Here is a 21,582-nt window from a genome sequence, read left to right as displayed (position 1 = left end):
GAAAAAAACAGGCTGGTCCAGTTTGCTGAAATGTCATTGCAGCGACTCAAAGGTGACTGTAGGGCTCTGGCAGTACTCCTCCTGTTCCTCCTTGCACAAAGGAGCAGATACCGGTCCTCTCCTAAGGTGCCTACCTCCTCCATGCACCTGAGACTGTGGTGGGAGACACAGCAAAAGCTCCTGGCAATGGCGTGTATTGATGAGCCTTCCTGGTGGAGTTAGACTGCCTGAGCGACTTCTGCAGGGTCCAGTTGTCTCCTCATGGTACCAGGAGGGACACTGGTCCAATGCAAAACTACTGAAAAGCAGAAATAAAGTGAGGGGGAAGATGTCTGTGGCCTCCACCTGCAGGACCATTCCTGTTCCTTGGGTCGTCTAGTTGTTGCCCCTTTAGTTCGCCTGTTGTTAATTCCATTAATACTGATTGACTGCCCCCCTCTGCTACTGACCTCACCAGATCAATAGTCCACATGGTTGTGACTTCGCGTTATCCTCTGATTTTTTTTTTTAAAAAAGCGTTCCTTTAATCTTTCTGAGCAGTGCGTATAAAGCAGGTCTAGGCGGATGGCGTGTGGGTTGCTGGACCAAAAACCGGCGCTCTAAGGGTGTGCAGGTGTATAAGTTACTGTACATTGTTGGTTCGTTCGTCATTCAGGTGGAAAACCATTTCCGTCACTTGTAAATTGACTTCTTTGCGTCTAAGGAAACCTCTAGGGTGGGGAAACTGTTGACCCTCTTTGGTCCATTACTGGCGTATCTGTAAACATACCAAGTCATGCAAACAGTTGACAGTTTTATTTTTTTTGTTCTTTTTTTTTCATGAATACGTTTGTAAAGAGTCATTGCATTTTTTTTTAGCTGAATATTATTATTTTTTTGTTTGTTATTCTGAAAATGTCCTCGTGTGTTCTAAATGTACCTGAAGAACACATGGGGACGTTGGCTTTTCTTAATTTGTACATTATTTGTTGTCCTGATTCTGTATACAATAAATATAGTTTGATACCTCTTGAATTGTCTGACCTTCATTAGTGGGAATCTGCTGTAAAGTTGAATTGTTTACGTCGTTACATTTTGCCATCTGCAGGTTGTTTTGGTGCACTATGCAGACTCTTAACTTAGGAACCGTCCAGCCATCACACTAGAACCTGGTTAACGTCTGGATGAGTTCTTGGAGTGATTTTGGTGGTTCTGTTTTCTCCATTTGTGGCTAATGGCTCACTGTGGTTCTCATTGGAGTGCCAAAGCTTAAAGGATGTAGTTAATCACAGTTAATGATTAAACAGGGAGGAATTACTTTTCACACAGGGTCTGGTTGGTTTAATAAGTGATTTTTTTTTTTATTTGTTTATTTTTTTAAAGTTCTATATTAACTCAGGTTATATTTATTTCATATCAAACTTTGATGACCTGAAACATTAACGTGTGACAAGAAAGAAATCTGTATGGGTGCAAATACTTTTCTCAGTGCATTGTTAGCAATTACAGAGATAATGAATTCATCATACTTATTTTGGGATGTAATGTGCTGTTGGTTTGTAATCACTTGTCAGCTTGCATTATTTATTCAATTTAAAGCAGTCGGGACGAAGTGTTTTCAAATTTGTCGACTCAAAACTGGAAATCGTGTCCGTTACACAACTGGAGGAAAGTTTAGTTGTTTGTATTTACAAGCGACTATAAATTTATTACCTGCTGAGATTTGTTCACCAGCAGTTTCCTCATGTTAAAAATGTGCTCCTGGTGCACACACAAGCTGCAAAACCACTGATTTGTTATTTCAGATGTCACAACACAATGGAGCATCTGCATAAAGTAGGATATCATAACTAATACTGTAAATCAAATGTTAAGGGAAGCCTGTGTTCATTGCACACACTTATGTATTTATTTATTTTTGACGATTATGGCTAAACACAAATGAAAACCCCAATGTTTAGTTTCTCAGAAAATGTGCCATAATACAAAAGACCAATAAAAAGAATCTTAATGGAAACTTGAATTGTTATTGAAAAACGTGTAAAAGCATAAGGGGATTACTGCAGCCCTGAAGTTTAAATGTTAAAGTCAAGTCCATTAACAGGTCTGGGGTCGCTGTGGTGGAGTCAGTGTATTTTTAATTATGGCAGGATTGGTCCTCCATATCAGTGTCCCTCCCTGCACACTGACATCCAGGACATGAGCTGTTGTCTTCTGTACATCATTCCTCATGTTCATCAAAAAGCCAAAACAAGTCTTCATCAGAGCGCATGAAGCAACAAGTAAACTTACTTTTTCCTGGAGGAAGAACAGCCTCTGCAGACACTGGCACAAAAATAATACCATTCATTTCACTTTACTAACAACTCCTATCCTTTGTTAGAACTTTTATATCCCCAATAAAATGTCAGAGCAACTTCCAAAGTAGTTTTGGTTTTCCTGCACTTGGCTGCAAATGGACAGTATTGTATATAAGGTAGAGTATAAATATATAGATCACAATTGCAAACCACATGTTTGCAATGTCCTCTGCATGGGTTTTGGCCAACTTTAATTGGGACCTTTTTAATGCTTTCTTGTATTAGTTATAATTTTCTTTCCTCATACAATACTGTCCTCTAATTATTGCAGAGGACATTGCAAACAAGTGGTTTGCAATTGTGATCTATAAACTTCTCCGGCATATAGATCCCCGGTAGGCAGTTGATTCACTTTGCCTATGCCTGGCTTTCTTGTTGTGTTTTGAACACGAAAAAGACAAACTATCAGTGAGCCTAAAGGTAATTTAACAAAATATATGTTGGTCCCAGATTTTTTTATTTTTTTTTCCCTCCTATGTAAGGTAATTGTCTCCAATGAGTCCAGGACACGGATTTAAAAGCTTGTGGACCTTTTAGTTCAAATTTTTTTTGCTGTAATACAAATGAGATACAGCAGAGGGCGTCATTGTGTCGCGGCTCATTTCAGACCCAGCGTTCTGCAGCCCTCAGAGATCACAGCTATAAAAGCACAAACTGTTGCTCCACTAAAGCTAAAAGAACCTCCTCCTGTTTAAGCAAACTTGATTTCACAGATGTCACTGAGCTGCAGCCAAGTGAACTCCCTCCTGAGGTTGCTCACACAGAGGTCCTATTGTGTTGCATTTATTTTTGGCACTTTCTTTGAATTTTACATTTCCTCAGGCGGGTTTTAGATATCAGTCATATTTCCCCAAATGGCTCAGAAATGCAGCTGCGATATGCCTCCTCCGCCTATACACTCAACTCCCTGCTGATGGCTGAGGATGACTGTTTTTATGGACGCATCACAGTTGGGGTAGTTGCAGAGATACCGGGAGACGTCTTTGAAATTATATATGGAAATAAATAATGGGGTTTACATACACTGCTGGAGGTAACACTGGTGCGCTCATTCAGGTTTTTAGTCAATCAGGAGCACTCACGACTCATTACACAAACCACATTTGTTTGAAAGTGCATTTATGAGAGCTGCACTGTTTGATTGGTATTGTTTCAGCGTTGAGTCACTGAGCAGTTTGTGTCATGTGCTTTTCTGCTGTGACAGTGGTGAAAGGGTTGCTTATTTATAAGGATAATGGGCAGTTTATGGAGTCCAGTTACACGGTCCTGGAAATGTATTGAGACAAACGTGTGATTTCACTGATGGTGATCCCATTTTATGAAATATGTCACGTCATATAAAATAATACGTTTATTTTCAATCCCTTTATTTAACTGTTGACCCTAATTTACCTCAAGGGGCCTTATTTCAGAAGTCTTAAGTGTAAGTCAACGTAAGCACATAAAACAACCACATTGTCGCTTAAAGTATTATTACCGCTTAACCTTTTTTTTTTGACATAATGTCTTGTTTACAACCCTAAACTTCAGTGTATTTTATCTGGCCAACACAAAGTAGCTCATGATTGTAAAGTAAAAAAAACAAAAAAACAAATGCAAATCTGAAAAGTGTGGCACTGGCTTGCTTTTGGATTCGGCCTCCTTGAATGAGTACGGTGTAAAAACACCTTGTACTGTAATTACAGGCGCAATTTTTGGTGGGTTTGTCTCTAACAGCTTTGCACATCTTTTTTATTTTTTATTTTTTTTTGGCCTTTTCTTGTCACAACAGCTCAAGCTCAGTCAGACTAAATGGAGAGTATCTGAGAAGAGTCATTTTCAACTCCTGCCGCAGGTTCTAAGGTGGATTCAGCTCTGGACTTTGAGTTCACCATTCTAACACATGAAGATCTTTTGATTTAAACCTTTCCAGTGCAGCTTTTTTTTTTGTTTTTTTTGTTTTTTTTGTTTAAGGCTCCTGTTGGTTGGTGAACCTCTGCTCCAGTTTCAATTCATTTGTGAACTCTAATTGGTTTTCTTCCAGGATTATCTTGTATTTTGCTCCATCCATCTTCCTATCAGTTCTACCCCATCCTCCAAGTCGCTGATGGAGAAAATCATCCCCAGAGCATGATGCTGCCACCACCTCGTCTCATGGTGGGGGGTGGGGAAAACCCCCTAGAAAATGTAGTAACGGTTGTGCTTGCAATGTGAGCATTTGAAGTTTATTTTACTACACGATGTTAGGGTAGCATCTTGAAGATTGTAGATTTGTTACAAATCATGTTTAAAGTCTTCATATTGGGCTTAATTTTTCTTACATATTTGAAAAATGCAGGATTTAACTGGAAGGGCAATTTAATTGATATCTGATATCTGCTTAGGACGGTATAGCTGCCACAATGCAAGAAATGCACAGCCGATATATATATATATATATATATATATATATATATATATATACATATATATATATATATATATGTATATATATATATATATATATATGTATATGTATGTATGTAAGTATGTATCTATCTATCTATATATACATACATACATATATATATATATATATATATATATATATATACATATATATATATATATATATATATATATATATATATATATCAGTTTAATTTCATTGTTATTCATTGAACAACTCTACATTACTGTAACATGTTTAAGTTGTAACAAGCTACATTTTTGCCAGTTAAGACAATTTAACAATCTTAAGTTTGTCAGCTAAATAAAAAAAAAAAAAGCTAATTAAAGAGGTAAATTCTATCATCTTATTGATGGTTGAGGCTTAATGTCAAATAAAAGCCATGGATCTAACTCAGTTTCACCTTAATGGGCTTTAAATGTGAGGTGTATAAAGTAAAGTGCTCATCACACAGGAGGTGGACCTCAGGCGGGGAACATGTAATGATTTTTATGAGGTCAGTCAGCTGTGTTTCCCCTCCTCAGTGAGCTAACCTCAGATGAGACGGCCTCCACTGGAATCGGCCCAGCAGTCTGAATGAAACCACTGTGCATGTGGAGAACTTCTGGATTATCTCCGGATCCCTTCTGGCTGACGTCACCTTCTAGAGAACGAAGCCAGTCCCCACCCTGACCAACAGATCACATTTCGTCGTAATGCGCGTTAAAGATCTTGAAGGCGAAAAACACAGGAGGCGAGTTGGTCTGTGGAGTGCCTCTGAAATGAAGTCAGTACCCTATCCACAGAGGAAGAGTTAACTTGAACAGAGATCTGTACATAAACTAAGTTTATTAGCCTATACTTTTCTATGGAGAGAGATAAATAAACAGCAATATGCCTCTGGAGTTAAATAATCCTAGAGATCAATGGTTTTATTGGAGATAGTTCTTGTTGAAATCCAATCTTTAAAAAATTTAAAAATCTTCCTAAATAAAAAAATAAATAAGCATGTAGTTAAAGGAAAGCATTTTTCTACAGATATTTGTTGGAATATATGCCTCAGGTGTGTTACCACAATGGAACTATGCAATGGAAAGAGACGGAAATTCACTGTTTATTATTGTTCAGATTAATAATATTCAGAAACTTCTTTTTTTCCCCAAAGAAGGCAAAGGCATAAAGAACCTTTTTTTTTATTTATTTATTTTTTTACATACAATCCATCTATCCATCCCAGCTGTAAATGAGCGAGAGGCGGGGTATACCCTGGACAGGTCGCCAGTCTGTCGCAATTTTAAAATACCATGAATCCAAACTTACCCGGTCATTTAAAAACAACTTGTAAAAAGATATCTAAGGAAGCTTTTAAAGTTGCAGAGCATCCCTCATCCCAAGGAAGCATGTAGTGACAACAGAGAGCAACCATTCCCTTTGAAAAGGGATTAAAACTTGAGAAGAACTAGCCTTGGAAGTGGCCCTGTGATGGAAAGGTGACCTGTCCAGGGTGTACCCACATCATGCCCACTGACCACTAGAAATCTGAGTGCATTTGATGAGAAATAATGGGGAGTTTTTCTTCCCACTGTCGCTTCATGCTTGCTCAGTATGAGGGATTGCAGCAAAGCCATGGACAATGCAGACGACTCTCCCTGTGGCTCTACGCTTCTCCAGGAGTGAATGCTGCTTGTCGGGACTTTGATGCAATCAACTGGTTTCCTTATATAGGACATTTTTGACCAATCTGTATAATCTGACCCAATCTGTATAATATGATTGAACTTGATTTTGTAAAGTGCCTTGAGATGACATGTTTCATGATTTGGTGCTATATAAATAAAATTGAAAAAATTGAATGAGTTTTAAGCCCTGCTTCCTGCACGTAAAATAAAAATAAAACAATGAAATGACATCTTTTACTCACACTAAAAGAAGGTTTAGGACCTGTAGCATTAAAGTTACCCCCTCCCCCCAATGAACTCCAACTACCATAATGCACCGTAAAATATCGTATCGATAAGGAGAATACGGATTTTGGAGCTACGCCCCAAGAAGAAGTAGAGGGCTTGGCCCCCCCCCTCCCTCCTCCTCCTCCCACCCTCCTCCTCTTCCCCCTCCCCAAACGAGCTGGTCGGCAGCAGTGCGGGGGATTTGGAAACGCAGCTCCTCCGCTCCGCCAGTCACTACAGAGCCACACCAGGGCATGAAACAAACGTGAATCATGCCCGTCGTCATTTGTGCCGACTGGGAGCGGAGCCGAAATTGTGAAAGATACGGATAATACCAGGAGGAGGAGGAGGAGGAGGAGAGGTGGATCGAGTCGGGCTGCCAGGTCTCTTCCTTGTGGAAAATGCCTCCTCTGGGACTCCGCTGCTGGCGCTCGGACCCGTCGCACTATGCCGCCCACCTCTCATGTGTTTTATTTTAAAGAAGACGAAGGAGCAGCAGTGACCTGGATAAGAGGCGCATAGGCAGAAAACCAAAGGGCGTGTGGGATTTATATATACTTTTTTTTTTTCTTGAGCGTGAACAAGAAGCGGGGGGGAGAGAAGAAAAAAAAGTTGTGGCTGGTGTTTTTTGTTTTGTTTTTGTTTTTAAAAAAAGGAGCAAACATGGGGAACGCAGGGAGCATGGACCAGCACACCGACCTGAGGGGACACAACATGCCCCTGAAACTCCCCATGCCGGAGCCAGGGGAGCTGGAGGAGAGGTTCGCACACGTTTTGGTAAGAGAGCGAGAGAAAAAAAAAAAAAAAAAGCAAAAGTTGTGTCCATGTGTCTCCTCTCTTTGTTCTCTCCACGCCTCGGTGTCCTGGGACAGGACAGCTGTGTGTGGACCTGTTTGTCCAGCACGCCGGAGAGCAGGGTCTGTGCTAGTTGGTGGAAAAGAGGCTGTTATGAGATAAAAAAAAAACAAAAACAAAAAACTGATGGTTCAAAAGTTTATGCACCATACATCTGTGTTTGGCTATATATATATATATATATATATATATATATATATATATATATATATATATATATATATATATATATATATATATATATATATAAAAGTTTTTCTTTTTGATTTTTAGCTGTGATCAAGTCGTTTCTACTTGGGACCGTGGACGTTTTTTTGAAGTTCGTCTTTGCAGTCAATCGCTCCATCAAGCATAGTTTTATTAATACCACAAAGTAAAAGTTGTGCACACCCCCCCAAAAAAAACAAAAAACTGTCTATGAATATAAAGTTAATAAATTCAACTGCGAATATAGATTTTATATTTTACTTTTACTTCCAGGAACTCCTCAAAGATTATCCAATATTATTAAAGTCTATTAAAAATTAGAATTCCAAAAAATGGATGTCAAAACACACAAATTAAAATACGTAAAAGGGTGTTTTTACAATTGAGGAATAACACTCTTGGGTTACAGAGCTGACAGTAGTCATAATAGTCTTTTAATGGAGACAAAAACATCAATCTTTTGTGCGCTGTGAAAAGTATTCCATCACACAGCTAAACCAAGTTCTGGAGAAATTACGTGGATATTTTATATATGTTAAATATCTATATTAATCTAAAAATCTATTTATATTAAGTCAAAACAAGGGCTGATTGTGTCTTCTTTGCAATTAATTTCATATACAATGTTCACAGAATCTAATTGGCCAAGTGCGTCAGGAGAATGTGCTCATAAATAAAGTCAACATATTGAACAATATTGAAAGGTTTAGCCCAAAAAAAAAGTCTCCTGCCTGACTGATAAATTGAGAGAAGCCGTACTTCGAAAATAAAAGCCAAGATAAAACCTTTCGACCCTCTGCTTATACTCTGGAAGAAAGTCAATCATTGAGCCCAATACTTCTTGGATAGTCCTGTAATCAAGGCTTTCCCCAAGGAGAGAAATGCCAACATTACCTGAGATATAGCAATGTGTTTATTGGTGTGCACTGACCAAATAAATAAGTAAAGTGAAACGCAAAACGTTAATCTCCTTCAATTTAAGAACCAACTTTAAATCCATACAGTGATGTCTCCAGCAGCTGAAAACAAGATGTGTACAAAGGTGTGCTTTTGTGCTCTTTCCAGTATTAATATTTAAAATGAAAAATAAAACGGGGCCAAAAATTAAGCCTCTGGGGGGGGGGGGGGGGGGGACTCCTTTTAAAATCTTCTGAAATGGGTCTGGACTGGATCCATCTGCTAAAGGGAATAAGGAGGTAAATAAATGCGTGGATAGAATTGTATGCGGAATAGTGAATAAATCAGATCCTATTTAAATTAAATACATTGTTAAACTTGTTTTTAAAGATTTTCCCTCTGTGCTCCTCGGGTCTTCAGTAGCTCAGTCCAGGGGTGACAAACATAACGAGAAATTCTTCTAGATTCATTTAGTGTGAAACTAAGATGAAATACTCCAAATATCGTTTTTTGGAGTACAACTAAACATTCTAAATGTCTCCAAAATCAGACGCGGGAGATACTTGTACTGTTAACACGAAAAGCCATTGTGCTTTATTTCCCCATTTTCCTCTCAACTTTACTAGTACAGAGTCAGACCAGCTCACTGCTGACGTTTTAAAGTGCCCAGCATGCCGGGTCCTTGCGAAAAACGCCTGTTGCTTCATAAATTGCCAGCTGATCTGTCAACAATTATCCTGCAAGGTTAGATGGACTTTTAAAAACTCTTCCAGCTGCCGTGCACTGCCGAGACAAGGGGCCAGTCTCTGGATCGGCTGCATGCGTGCACAAATTCACGACACAGTTGGGATCAAAAGTGTTATTTGCAAGCTTTTCACAAGGCATAATTAGGTGAGCCACTGATGTGGATAAGTAGTCTTTTATTCCACCCCCCCACCACCTGGACTGCTGCTGAACAGACCTGCGCAGAGAAATAGTGAGGTTGAAATTTGAGAGCTGGGAAAATGTGGGTCAGACGTGATTGTTGCCTGGCCTGGTGTTCTCATACATCAGCTGTTTAGAAGAAGGGTTTAACTTCAGTAAGCATTTTCTTAATCGCTTATAGCTTTCTGTTTTCCTTCTTCCGGAGTTGCAAGTGAAGAAGGAGTTCTCCTGATAACGTTTAAAAACCAAAAAAATATAAAAAGCGTTGCACAAGATTAGAGCTTTTGTAGTAGGAAGAAAACCTCAGAGGTGGAAGTGGGATCCGTGTTTGACAGGCAGGCTGGTGTTTTGGTTTGTGATTGCTGCTGGTCAGACAACGATGAGTCCCTTTCATTTTTTTTTGGGGAAGGGATCCGGAAGGTATTGACGTCGCGTTGCGTGAAGGGTTATTTGTACTGGTAATTTTGAACGTCAAAAAACTCCTCTTCCTCCTCTAATTTGTGGGTTTGAAATGATTAGGATCCGTAAAGTTTACTTTAGATAATCCCTCATTATGCTGCTTTGCAGAAACAAAACCTACCTGTCTAAAAGTGAGGATTTCCTGGGCTGGCTGACAGTAAGGCCGATCCTCACATGGCAGGTTGGGGAACTCCCCTCTGTCTCTCTCTCTCTCTCTCTCTCTCTCTGTCTCTCTCTCTTTCTCTCTCTTTCTGCTGCCAGCATGATGCCTCATCTCTTGGCAAATTGGAAGCCTTTCAGCATCAGAAGAATTTGGTGCCATTATCCGAGCATTTAGTGTTAGTTACCACCCTTTAAACTCTAATGTGTCTCAGCTGTTGCTGATGTCGGGCGGCTGTTTCTTTTTTTTTTGTTTTTTTTTTTTGTTTCGCTGTGTGACTCTGACCTGAGAAGTGGATGATAAGCATGACCCCCCCCCCCCCCTCCCTCCCTCAGGCTTCTTGTGTCCTAAGAGGTTTTCAGTGCTGGTGAGTCAAGGTTTGTTCTTGGCTGTTCTTCAGTGGCTTCTTCACTCACTGATTAATCATTTCCTGTCGTCCTATCCCCTCCCCGTTAATAATAGTCTATCTGACTAATTTGCACTTTTATCAGGCCTGATATGCTCAAATCTTCATACTAAGAACCTGTTGATCAAAGAGTAGCTGCACGTCTGTTTACTTGCCCGTCTTAATAGGTCTGATCGACTGGCAGGCCTTTGCATCACAGCGGGGAACTGCCAGGATTAAAGACTTCAGCTCTAAGTGACCACATTTAAGCGGTCTGCTGAATTTCTCATTAAGGCTACACTGAATTTAAATTTCCACTCTGCTTGATGTGAAAATCCCTCAGCTCAAATATAAACTCCCAGCGTCTCTGTCTCATGTAGTCGCACAGGCAGTTGAAGGGTTTGGATGTCCAACTGAAGGTAAAAAGTAGAAACTTGCTGAGATCGTCTAAGATAATGCTAAGGTTTTCAAGTATCACCACAATATTAACACTGAACACTTTTAAAACATATGTACAACAGAAAATGTATTAGTTTGTGGTGTTTTTTTTTATGTAGAAACCATTCTTGGCAATTGGAAATACATGTTTAGTTGGAAGAGGCAGTTTAAACTATTCAAGTTAAAAAAAAAAGGATCAGAAATGTTCATCAAAACATGAAATTCCAAATTAGGTTTCATACCAAACCTCAAAATCCAACATGGCTGATGCTTGTTTAAAGTTAGCTGCTGTAATGAACTGTTTTGTGGCTCATTAAAACCTTTACGCACAGTGATGTAAAAACTGTTACATAAAAATGTGTTAGTGGCTTGCCTTGCTAATAGTAGCTAGCGTGCTATTGAGTATAGCCATTAGCATTTCACGTGCTAACTCAAGTGAAACTTGGACAAACTGGGTTTGACGTTATTCCCAGATCTATCCTGCAGCAAAAACAGCAACCCACCCTTCAGCTGTTTATACCGGGAGTTCTCAAAATAGTCCTCACTGGGCTTCCCTTTTTTAATAGTTTCTGTTTTAAGGTAAAGATCGCGCAGCATGAATATTAGCTACACCGCTGATACCACAGTTTCTTCCACCATTAAAGGCGCCGCCTCAGATTCAAAACCACTGCCTTAGAAGATGTAGATCTTTACCTTATTTCAGAGATTTCAAGGCTGTAAAGGATTTCCAAATTCAGCACATTCCAAAGTAAAGAGGAGGTGAAACGCTCAAGAGGATAAAATATAGCCACTTTGCTGTGATTCTTTCAGGCTTCCTGTTATTTGCCAGTGTCTTTTACTCCTGGTTGTTGGCTATCTGACCAAACTGTCTGTGTGGCTATGTAGAAAACATAGTCCATTTTTAAAAAGCTTCATACATCACTGTGCGTCCAGGTTTAATTTTAAACACATCGCTGTTACTCAAAATGGCTAGCTTAAAATCTTCTTCATTCTTTAACAATTTCCAAATTGAAGAGTGCCGTTGCTACCATAACCTCGTAGCTTTTAGGTGTGGGGCGTTCACTACTCAGAAAAAGAAAAGGTAATGTTTATTTGTTTCTGAGCCAGAACAGGATTTTTCTTTTAGCTTCTCCGACTAAGCTGGAACCCGTAGGGTAAAACCTGGCAGGCTGAAAAGAGTCGTTTGTCACATTTTATTCCCCTGTTCACACAAATCAAGAGCTTACATTGACCTTTGACAAAAGTCGGGACGAGAAGTCTGTAATTTGTCTTGAATTCAGTTTTAAAAACTTCTCAACTTATTTAGAAAGCAATTAAAGTGTTAACCAGCCTTCACATTAACGCACTTCCAGATTAGTCGGACTTATGACTTCAAAGGAAGCCTACAAGGCGCAGTGGGTTAAATTTTAACCTACCCTCTCCTTGATAGTAAGATTGTGTTTGAGTCTGGAGATTCCTCCAAACAAAAAGCTTCCCTTGAAGTCAGTCCTCACAAATCCCTGCTGTTCTTGGCTGTTCTTTGAAATAGCCTACGGTTAATTTTGGTATAATTCCTCACCTATGACGCCAGATCTCGATTCACATGCGACCTTGGCCATGAAGTTAGCAGAGAGTTTAACCCAAATAGTCTCTTGTTCAAAGTACACAACATGCTTGGACAGTATGCATTTTCGCATTTTTGCACGGCTCCATTTAAAGATTAGTTTGCACTAAGTGGTCTGTTGGTTTATTGTGGCAGTTTAAGGTTCATTGTGTGAGGCGTGCAAAACGATCCGCTCGCCGGCCTTCATGCATCACGTGGTAGTTTGTAGAGAGATGGAGGAGGAATAGTCTGGTCAACAAACGTGGATGCTCACATCTTCTGTAGAAAAAGAGTCGATTTTATCGGATGGGCTTAGTGATTTTTTTCAGAATTGTCACGTGTGCGGAAAAAAAGCAAGATGATTCACGAAACAAAAGTGAAATGAAAAGTAGGACAGCAGCCGTGAAGCACAAACCAAAAGAGGACATATTATTCCCTTTAACGCCTGGATGGGGCCTCCTGGGTAAATGTCTGTGGAAGTCTGCACCTCTGCTGGTTGCTATAGGAGCTATGATTTGCGTCTACAAAGGGTGTAGAGACAACACTTGATATTGGGCTCCGAGTTTCACTACACTCAGTGCTCTCCTCAGTTATTAATACCATAATAATCCATTATTACTTTCAAAGTTTTTAAAAACAGCAAATAACTGTGGTGTATCTTGCTCTCTTAACGTTGAACAATCTTTAAAGCAGGCTTCCCAGCCAGGAAAAGTCTCAAATCTGTGTTTTTTTTTTTAATTCTGGGTAAGGATGGAAAAGGAAAATAGAAGTTTGGAAAATGTTTGTGTTTCCAGACTTTATTCCATATTCCTGTGGCTAAGTGTCGTGTCCTTCCTTATAGTTTATTGCTTGTGTCTATCCTTCCTCTTTTGTCTTTTTTTGTTCCTGTATATTCCTTTCTACCTTCCGTCCTTTCTTTTCTTCCTTTGTTCCTTCATTCTATGACTTGTTGATCATTAATCTATTCACTCAAGCTTTTTTAAATGTCCATGTCACCAGTCTGGTCTGACAAATTAGAACAAGGCAGGAGGGAGGGTTGTGGGATCAGACTGCTGACTTAACAATTTTCAGACCGCTGCTACCCAAGGTTCCCGATCCTTCTGTAAAACTCTGGAAAATCCTCGAATTTGGCTGAAGTATTTTCTTCTTTTGAGTAAGAGGAGTGGAAATGTAAAAAAAAAAACTGTATTGAAAAATAAGTATATTCTAAACTATTATCCAATCAGCAAATCCCACCCATCTAGTTAGGGAGTGGCTTGCCTATGTTTACAGTCTGGACTGTACTGCAAATTCATAGTGAACTGTAGTATTTTATATTTTAAGATGAATATAAAGGACTTGCAACTAGAAACCAGTGAATGAAACATCTTCTTATGCACACTTTCTGAGAAATCTGTGGGTCTTTGAATATCAAAGTGTGAAGCAACTTTTTGGCACTCGGGTTAAATGCAGCAACATAGGACCATCTGGAGCAAGGAATAACATTGGCTTTGGAATGCCATACAGAATACTGAGGCTTCCAAATGGTGTACAAACAAGTCAAAATTTGTTAAAACATGTTCAAATTGTACTTTGATCATGATGGGTAGCGCTCTGTGAGACGGGGCTGAATTAGAAACGTGTTAATGTGACATTGTAAGACCTCATGCCACGTTGAGCCTCTGTCTGCTGAACAGAGGTTGCACAGCACCCAGAATTAACTGGTTTATTTTACACAGCCGTCAATTATCACTCGTTGTTGATAAAATAGAAGCTTTTCATTAGATTTGGTTACTCCACCTTTATAGCTCAGTCTATCTTAAATGAGCTTTTTGACCGTACAAAAACATAACTGTGTTGCTTTGTTTCTCCCAGTCTCAATGTGTGCCGTTATCAAGAGTTTATGCTTGAGGAAAAACTAGCTGCAGGCCCGACGCCTGCTCTCTGGCCTCAGTTAACCACGGAGCTGACGTCAAATTAGACTGCACCCACATCCAAGACTTGTTTGCACATAAAAGCTCCTTGCGTTTGCTGGATATCATCGCTGCCATCAGCGACGGACAGAGGCTTCACGTTTAAATGCCATATGGGGGAGCACAGGCTTAGCTGCTGCTGCTGTTGTCGTTGCCGCTGTTCCTCTCAATAGTCTGTCCAGATTACATCTAAGCTGCTTTGTTTGAAGGCTGCTGAAGTGCCAGAAGTTATTTGCGTTGTGGGGTACTGCGTCTGAGATCTACTCTGGATTAATCACAGGAGTGGCCTTTCATGTTCGACTGAAGCCTCATTTATCACTGCGACGGGTCTAGAACGGGTGGGCTGGTTACCCGCGCTCTGCTTCGAGCCTCCAAATATCCCGAGCTGGATTCAGATGCCACAGATCTGATATGAGGTCGGTTTTTAAAATTCACCCTAGATATGGATTTAAAGCTGACGCTATGCTGAAACTTTCCAGATGAATGGGGCTACCTGACAGCTGTGTAAGACGGTCTAAAATTAATCTTCATTTGGGTGAAAACAAGACAGAAGATGAAAAGCAAAACTTCACACATGATTGGTGGCAGATACTGTGAACTGGTACTAGGAGGTGCGCTGCCAGCCACATTTTTCTGGCACCCCTGGTAAAAGTGTGTAAAACACCCTAAGAGAAATAGCTCTTTTGTTTTGGACGCACAATGAACAGCGTAGAAAGATCCAACTTTTAATCTGACTACATATTGATAACCAATATGTGCATTTTTTTAATCACATGTGGCAAAGTTATCTGTGCACAAATGATGCCAGTTCCATGGAGGGCTAGAACCCATGTTTGTATTACCACCACACACCGTGAGCAATCTCCTGTTACAGGTGGTGGATCTGTGGTACTGAGGGCCTGTTTCTCTTCAAAAGGCCTTAAGTGCAGGAGATGACGGTCTTTGAACTACTCTGCAGAAAAATACAATAAAAACCTGGAAAGGTTCGTCTTTGGGTCTGTCAGGTTGATTATCGGTCCAAAACATGTTGCCAGGTCATCGTAGAGATGGTTCAGCACAGCAGACACCAAGTCAAACATCCTCCCTAGTCCCCAGACCTAAATACTATAGAGCATCTTTGCAGTGAGAGGCTTCCAAGACTCAGGATGATCTAAAGGGATTGAAAAAAGAGGAACGGTCAAAGACCCGTCTGCCTGTCTGTCTGCTTTGACCTTGGAAAACGTTATAGGAGAAAACCCAGTGCTGTTTTGTTGGCACCCCACAGCCACTCTGCCTGTCTTACTTCCCGTTTACGAAACCCAGGATATGACTTAGTTAATCCTCTTTATTTTTATTTATTTTTTCCACGTCGACTCTTCATTAAAAAGCAGAACAATGGCTGTTGTCCGAGGCGCAGAGGGTGAGCATTGGCCCCGTAGAATAGAGCTGCTCTTTATTCTCTGGGGTACCCAAGACGGAGCCTGGCACTGGACCCAGACCCGGCAGCCGATGAAAGACCGCCGCTCGCGCCCATGTGTGCATGCGCGTACGCGTGGGTGGGTTTCTGCTGCGTTGGACCGGCCGGATGCTTACCCTCCAATTAGCCACAACGGAGTTGGGCACGAAATGCCCGGAGAGCAGTGAGATTGGGCTACTGTTCTGGAAGTTAGAGTGAATCTAAGGTTCGGCTGCATTCAGGGATGAATTAAATTGCGGCATTCTGATTGGCTCGGGGTCAGCTTTGAACAGGCACTGATTAGTTGAAAACAGCCTTGTTACTTTGAGTTCAGCTTTGACAACTTCTTGGAGGTTTGGTTTTGTTTTTGTCCCTGTATGGGTTGGAGATACTGTAGCTTACAGTTCGAACATTTGTAGTCATGAGTTTATCCAACCTTCATGAACCAGTTCCCAAAACTCTGGTTACAAAATAATAAAGAAACCATCAACAGTAATGTTCTTACAAGTTTGACATCAACTCCCAGTCAGTGTGTTTTGACTTGCCCATATTTATCTCGGCTTTAGTGTTCTTTTTTCCCCCCTTCTGCAGGTGTACTCTTACATAGCCTTGAAAAGACCAGCCTAGTTCTTTTTATTCAGTGTGTGAGAGTCCATTGGCGGTGTTATCCATCCGGACCGGTCTGAGTTGACACAAAAGAGCAACAAAGAACCCAGCTCAGAGGAGAAGTGCATTATGGTCAGGATCTGTTCTGGGTCCAAAGCGCCCGCTGCTCCACAAAGCCAACCCGTACAAGAGAGAGGGGTTTCTACCCAGCTTTGAAACATTTAAAATTTTGTGTAGATACTCCGACAGTGGCTTTTTTTTTTGGTTGTAAATTATTTAACTTTCAAGCTGTTAAGTTTTATCAGAACAGAAGTTTGACGAGATCTTCGAACGTCTGTGTCATTGTGACAAATGAGTAGGTTGCGGCACCAGGAACGGCGTTATCTGAGTGGCAAGGTTGTCCTCGTTCACCCATTAAAGACCTTGGTTTGTTTTGTTGTCTTGTTTTTTTAGGATGTTTGATGAAAATGTTTTAACGTGTTAGTGTATTCAGTATTGGTTGTGAATAATCTCATTTGAAGGCTCCAGGACGTCTAAAAATCGAGTTCAGGGTCTAAAAATCCACTTTCTAAGAGCTGATGCCTGTCTTGTTGCTTTTGAACGTGTCTCAGTGCTTTTTGGCCCCTTTTTCAGACCTTATTGGACAAATGATGTGGCTTTCTATCTTTTAATGTCAAACCAAAGCTGAGGATTCACATTAAGCACTTCCAGTACGTCTGAAAAGCAGCATTAACAAGCAGCAGGTTTATTAATGTACTTTGTATCGGGGTTAGTTAAAATCAGATCAAGGTTAGGGACGTGCTTTGGTACGGGAATGGGGATAATCTTGTAATCCAATTATTTCCTGTCGGAATCAAAACTACTACCTCTACCCGGGAAGCTGCAGCACTTTTTTTTTTTTTTTTTTAAAGATGCGCTGATTAAAATTACGCTCCAATTTTTCTAATCTTTTTTTAAGCTGACCTGCTCGCTGAAATTTTGCCAGGCTTCTAGCCTTCACTCCCTTGAGCTGCCATTATTTGTTTTGGAAGTAAAGGTAATGCCATGTAAATGTTAGAGGAGCTGCTGTCAAACAAGGTTTTATCAACATTTTAAAACAAAGCCAATTATATTACTTTTACATTTTTTTTTATTTAGCATAATTTTTTTGTTACCAATTACACAATAAGTGGTTTGAATCAGTAACTATAAAGAACAGTCTGTGTAATGTCACAGCTCTAGCTGTACGACTTCCAAAGGGCGACAAATTGATTATGTTGCACTTTAAAAAAGGTTGGAGGGTCAAAAGATGAAAACAAGATTAGTTTGCTGTGATACTTTCAGCCCTTATGTTATCTGCAAAAAGTCTTTTTTTTTTCCTATACCTAAACAAGATCCAAGTTTGAATCTTTTTCCCACAGTAACAACTTCCCAGCTGAGATTTGTTATTGATGGGACCCGGTGGCACTAAGGTATGAGCTTAGTGCCAAAAAACCTAGTTTCTTTTAATTTGGTCATCTTTCCACTGGTCAAGGATGGTCAAGCTGAGAAACCATCTAGTTCGGGTCTCCAGTGGAGTTTTTTGATGCATATTTCTTGATAGAATTTGTTTTTAATTTGGTGAAAATCAAACAAAGGTTAGAGACATAAGCTTTGATGCACAAACGGGGATGGTCGTGTAACCCCTTCGTTTTCTGTAGGATTACACCACCACTTTTAATGAATCTGCAGCACAATATTTTTCCTTTTTATAGTCATTGCTAGCTAAATTTCATTCTTAAATCTAAACATGGTTTACACTAGAGGTGGCCAATATGGAGAGGTTGGATGTTAAAGGATTAAAACATGGCAACAATCTATTGACGCAGGAGGATTGCGGTATTGTCTGTATGCCACATGTTGCTCATTGTTCTATCATTTCTCCTATCAGTGTTGCACAGATGCATCAGTTTAGCTGTGTAAACGCTCCTTTGGCTGTGTACATGAGCTTTTATGCAACAAAAGTGTATGTTGCCTGAGTTTCTTTTGCTGTTTGCCTTTTAGGGTAGGGCACATTTTTTTTATTGGACAAACCAGACTTATTAAAAGTCAGTTGTACTTGACATGAGTTGGCAAAATTGATTATGACCTGTGCTGAATTATTATTTGGTCTTCTTTAAGGGCTCTGTTTTTACACAGGGAAGTAATAGTTAAATCACAAATATCAATTTACAAAAAACAATTTTTTTAAAGAAAACCCTTGTTAAAAATTACTAGGATGGCATATGATACAAGCCTTAGAACAGGTAAAGTCAGTGCACCTCCACTTAATCTAGCTGTATTTTCATTAAAACATTCTCGATGAAATAGGAAAGATTTCTGAAAAACCAGCCCTGAGCATAGTGTGCAATGTTTTGCGTTCTAATTATGAAAATGTACTTAAATTTAACAATTTAATCAGCTGTAAAGCTTGATGGTATTTAAAAAGAAAACTGACAAAAAAACAAACACCATTGATGAGAAGCACTGTTCAAACTTGTCATAACTGCACCGTGGCTTTAAGCTGAAAACATCTTTTTCTCATGAAAAAGCCTGATCCTGCTCTTACTTCTTGCTGAATGGTACCCAGAGATGCCCATTAGCCCTATAAACATGCTGTTTTTAACCTGGACTTATGTACAGACTTTTAAACTCTCCATGTCCTTTTCAAAAGGTTTGGTCTTTGATAAACAATTTTTTTTTTCTGATTCATCAGTTGCAGAGCTGGAATCCAGTTTGGGCTCCACCTCAGTCCAGACTCTTTCGCAACATCCCAACATCTGGTCTGGCCCTCTGTGTCTCCGTGTACGTCTTTGTTTTATTTGGACTGCGACCCGCGGCTCCAAACCATCCCCGTAACGTTCTTCCGGTGTTTGGATGACATGAAGCGATCATGCTGTTTTATCGGGCCAAAGTTGTTAATTTCCTCAGCTTAAGTATTTCACCCAGCCTTATGTGTTGAAATGTTCATTTGGCCACCCCACAAATCAAGTGTGAAGGTTTTCTAAATGTAATGTCTTCAGGAGCGTGGGGAAAAGTGCTGTCGGATCAGCTTGGCTTGGAATTTAAAACTGCACGCAGAGGAAGTTAAATGTGATTCCTCCCATTCGCAGCTGCTCCATTCTGTGTTGAATTTCTTTCACTGTTAGTTCCTTGTTTTTTATTTTGTTGAGTATAAGTGCAGTTAAATTATTTCAATAATTCAGTTCAGGAGCTAAAACTCATGTGTTGCGAAATATCATCAAAAACAGTGAGAAGTTTTCACATTTCATATTTTCTGGAAGACTTGGAATATTTCACAAGACCAGTTGGAAAAGGGAATTTAATGCTAATATTATTATTGCTTACAGAATCAGCTGACAGTCATTGATACCCTTTAAAAGGAGGCAAATCTACTGTACTCAAAGGAAGCATATTATTATTATTACTGGAAAATTGTGTGGAAGGATAAAGTGTGGCAGAAAACAGGTGCACAAGTAATTACGGCTTTGAAAGGATTTTGAAATATAATCTATTCAATATTACTTCCATGTCATGCTGCCATGATGAGGTAATTCATGCAAAAGGAGCCCTGTCCAAGTAAAAAAGTGCATATACTATGCGGTGTATGGGCCTACTTTTCATTTCACTGACATTTTAGCATTAGTAAACCCTTTTTTCTCTTTTTTATTAATTTCTTTGTATTGGTTTTCTGAGAAACTTAAATTGCTCTTCTGTAAAGCTTCCCTTTTGAGTAGTTGCTTGTAAATGCTTGTGACAGACTGAACCCTGATGAGATTATAACTCGTCACACTGAGCTAACCGGATGGAAGGCCGTTAGAATGGGGGGGTGGTACGTCCATCTGATCCCCCCCATTTGCTCTAAAAACATTCCAATGAACAGCTTCACAAACATGAAAGCTGCAGTTGGGTCAAGGGGGGGTCCTGGGGATTACAGTGATAATCTGAGTACAGACAGGGACACCTGTGCCCCCGAAGAGGAGGCGGAGGATTATGGAGCCACACTGAGCTAATAAGCAGGGGACAACCTTCTTCGGATGGCGCAGAGTCTGGCAGCTTGCTTCTCCCGTTAGCAAACCTTTTATGCTTGAAAGCCGTCACTATAATTATGACTCATGTGTTTCTTTTAGCATGGTTGTACTATTGAATACAACAAGCAAAAAAGAAAAAAAAAACATCTGAATTGCAACATTTATATGCAGTCAAGGGGATTTTTTTTTAACATACCCTGCAGCGCAAACCTAATAACTGTTAGATGATTTAAAGAGTTGTCAATGAAGCAAGCGGTTGGAAAGAACAGTATGACAATCGCTCTTTCCGGAGTATTGAGTAACTTGTGAATATTTGGCGTGACGAGTTGATAGTACTGACGTAATCTGAGGTTTTCTTGTGGCACGCATTCATTTAAAGTGGTTAAGTTCAAAGGGCAAGAAGAGGTGATAAAACCGGAATTAAACTAGATTGGGACATTGCTTTGGGACTTTGAGTCTGTTAGCTCGTTTGTTCGGGTATCGTCTCGTGTATTGTTTGCTTACAGGACTGAGAAACCGCTTTTGATGACTTGGATCACAAAATTCTTCATATTCCATCGGAATAACTTTGGTTGTGTACCATTTGTAAGGGTAGTAGAGAGGAGAAGAGATTGGCTGTTTGTCTGAAGTCAACAACTCATGTCCCATAGGGCCATTCTGATGGATTACAGAGAGGAGGCTGTGCCATGTTGCACTGCACACTACAAACAGACGTATTTTATTGTTTTTAGCAATAACAATAAAATACGTTTATATGATGTATCATGGGGATAAAAGAAAATCTTTATTTTCTAAGGCAATCAACTATGTCATATTTATCTTATTTGGGTACACCTCCACCCCCTGCCAATCCTTAACGTGATGTACCCACATAAACCATTTCATACCCTTAAATGCAACATTATGTAAACATACACTGCAATCGTAACAAGTCAGTTTAATGGTCTTTTAGGTAATGATTT

General features: G+C 39.8%; 1 protein-coding gene across 13 annotated transcripts in view; it reads left to right on the top strand.

Moving 5' to 3' along the window:
* Positions 1-6,862: 6,862 nt before the first annotated feature.
* Positions 6,863-21,582, top strand: part of fmnl2a (formin-like 2a) — a 74,813-nt gene continuing 60,093 nt past the window's right edge. For all 13 annotated transcript variants that reach the window (XM_012878342.3, XM_036139444.1, XM_012878339.3 and 10 more), the window contains exon 1: positions 6,863-7,469. In XM_012878342.3, coding sequence (XP_012733796.2) covers positions 7,356-7,469 — 114 coding nt within the window. In that variant the 5' untranslated portion in view covers positions 6,863-7,355. The remainder of the gene's footprint in view (positions 7,470-21,582) is intronic.

The sequence above is a fragment of the Fundulus heteroclitus genome, chromosome 7 (assembly GCF_011125445.2).
Source record: "Fundulus heteroclitus isolate FHET01 chromosome 7, MU-UCD_Fhet_4.1, whole genome shotgun sequence".
Lineage (NCBI taxonomy): Eukaryota > Metazoa > Chordata > Actinopteri > Cyprinodontiformes > Fundulidae > Fundulus > Fundulus heteroclitus.
This window is presented reverse-complemented; position numbering and strand designations above follow the sequence as displayed.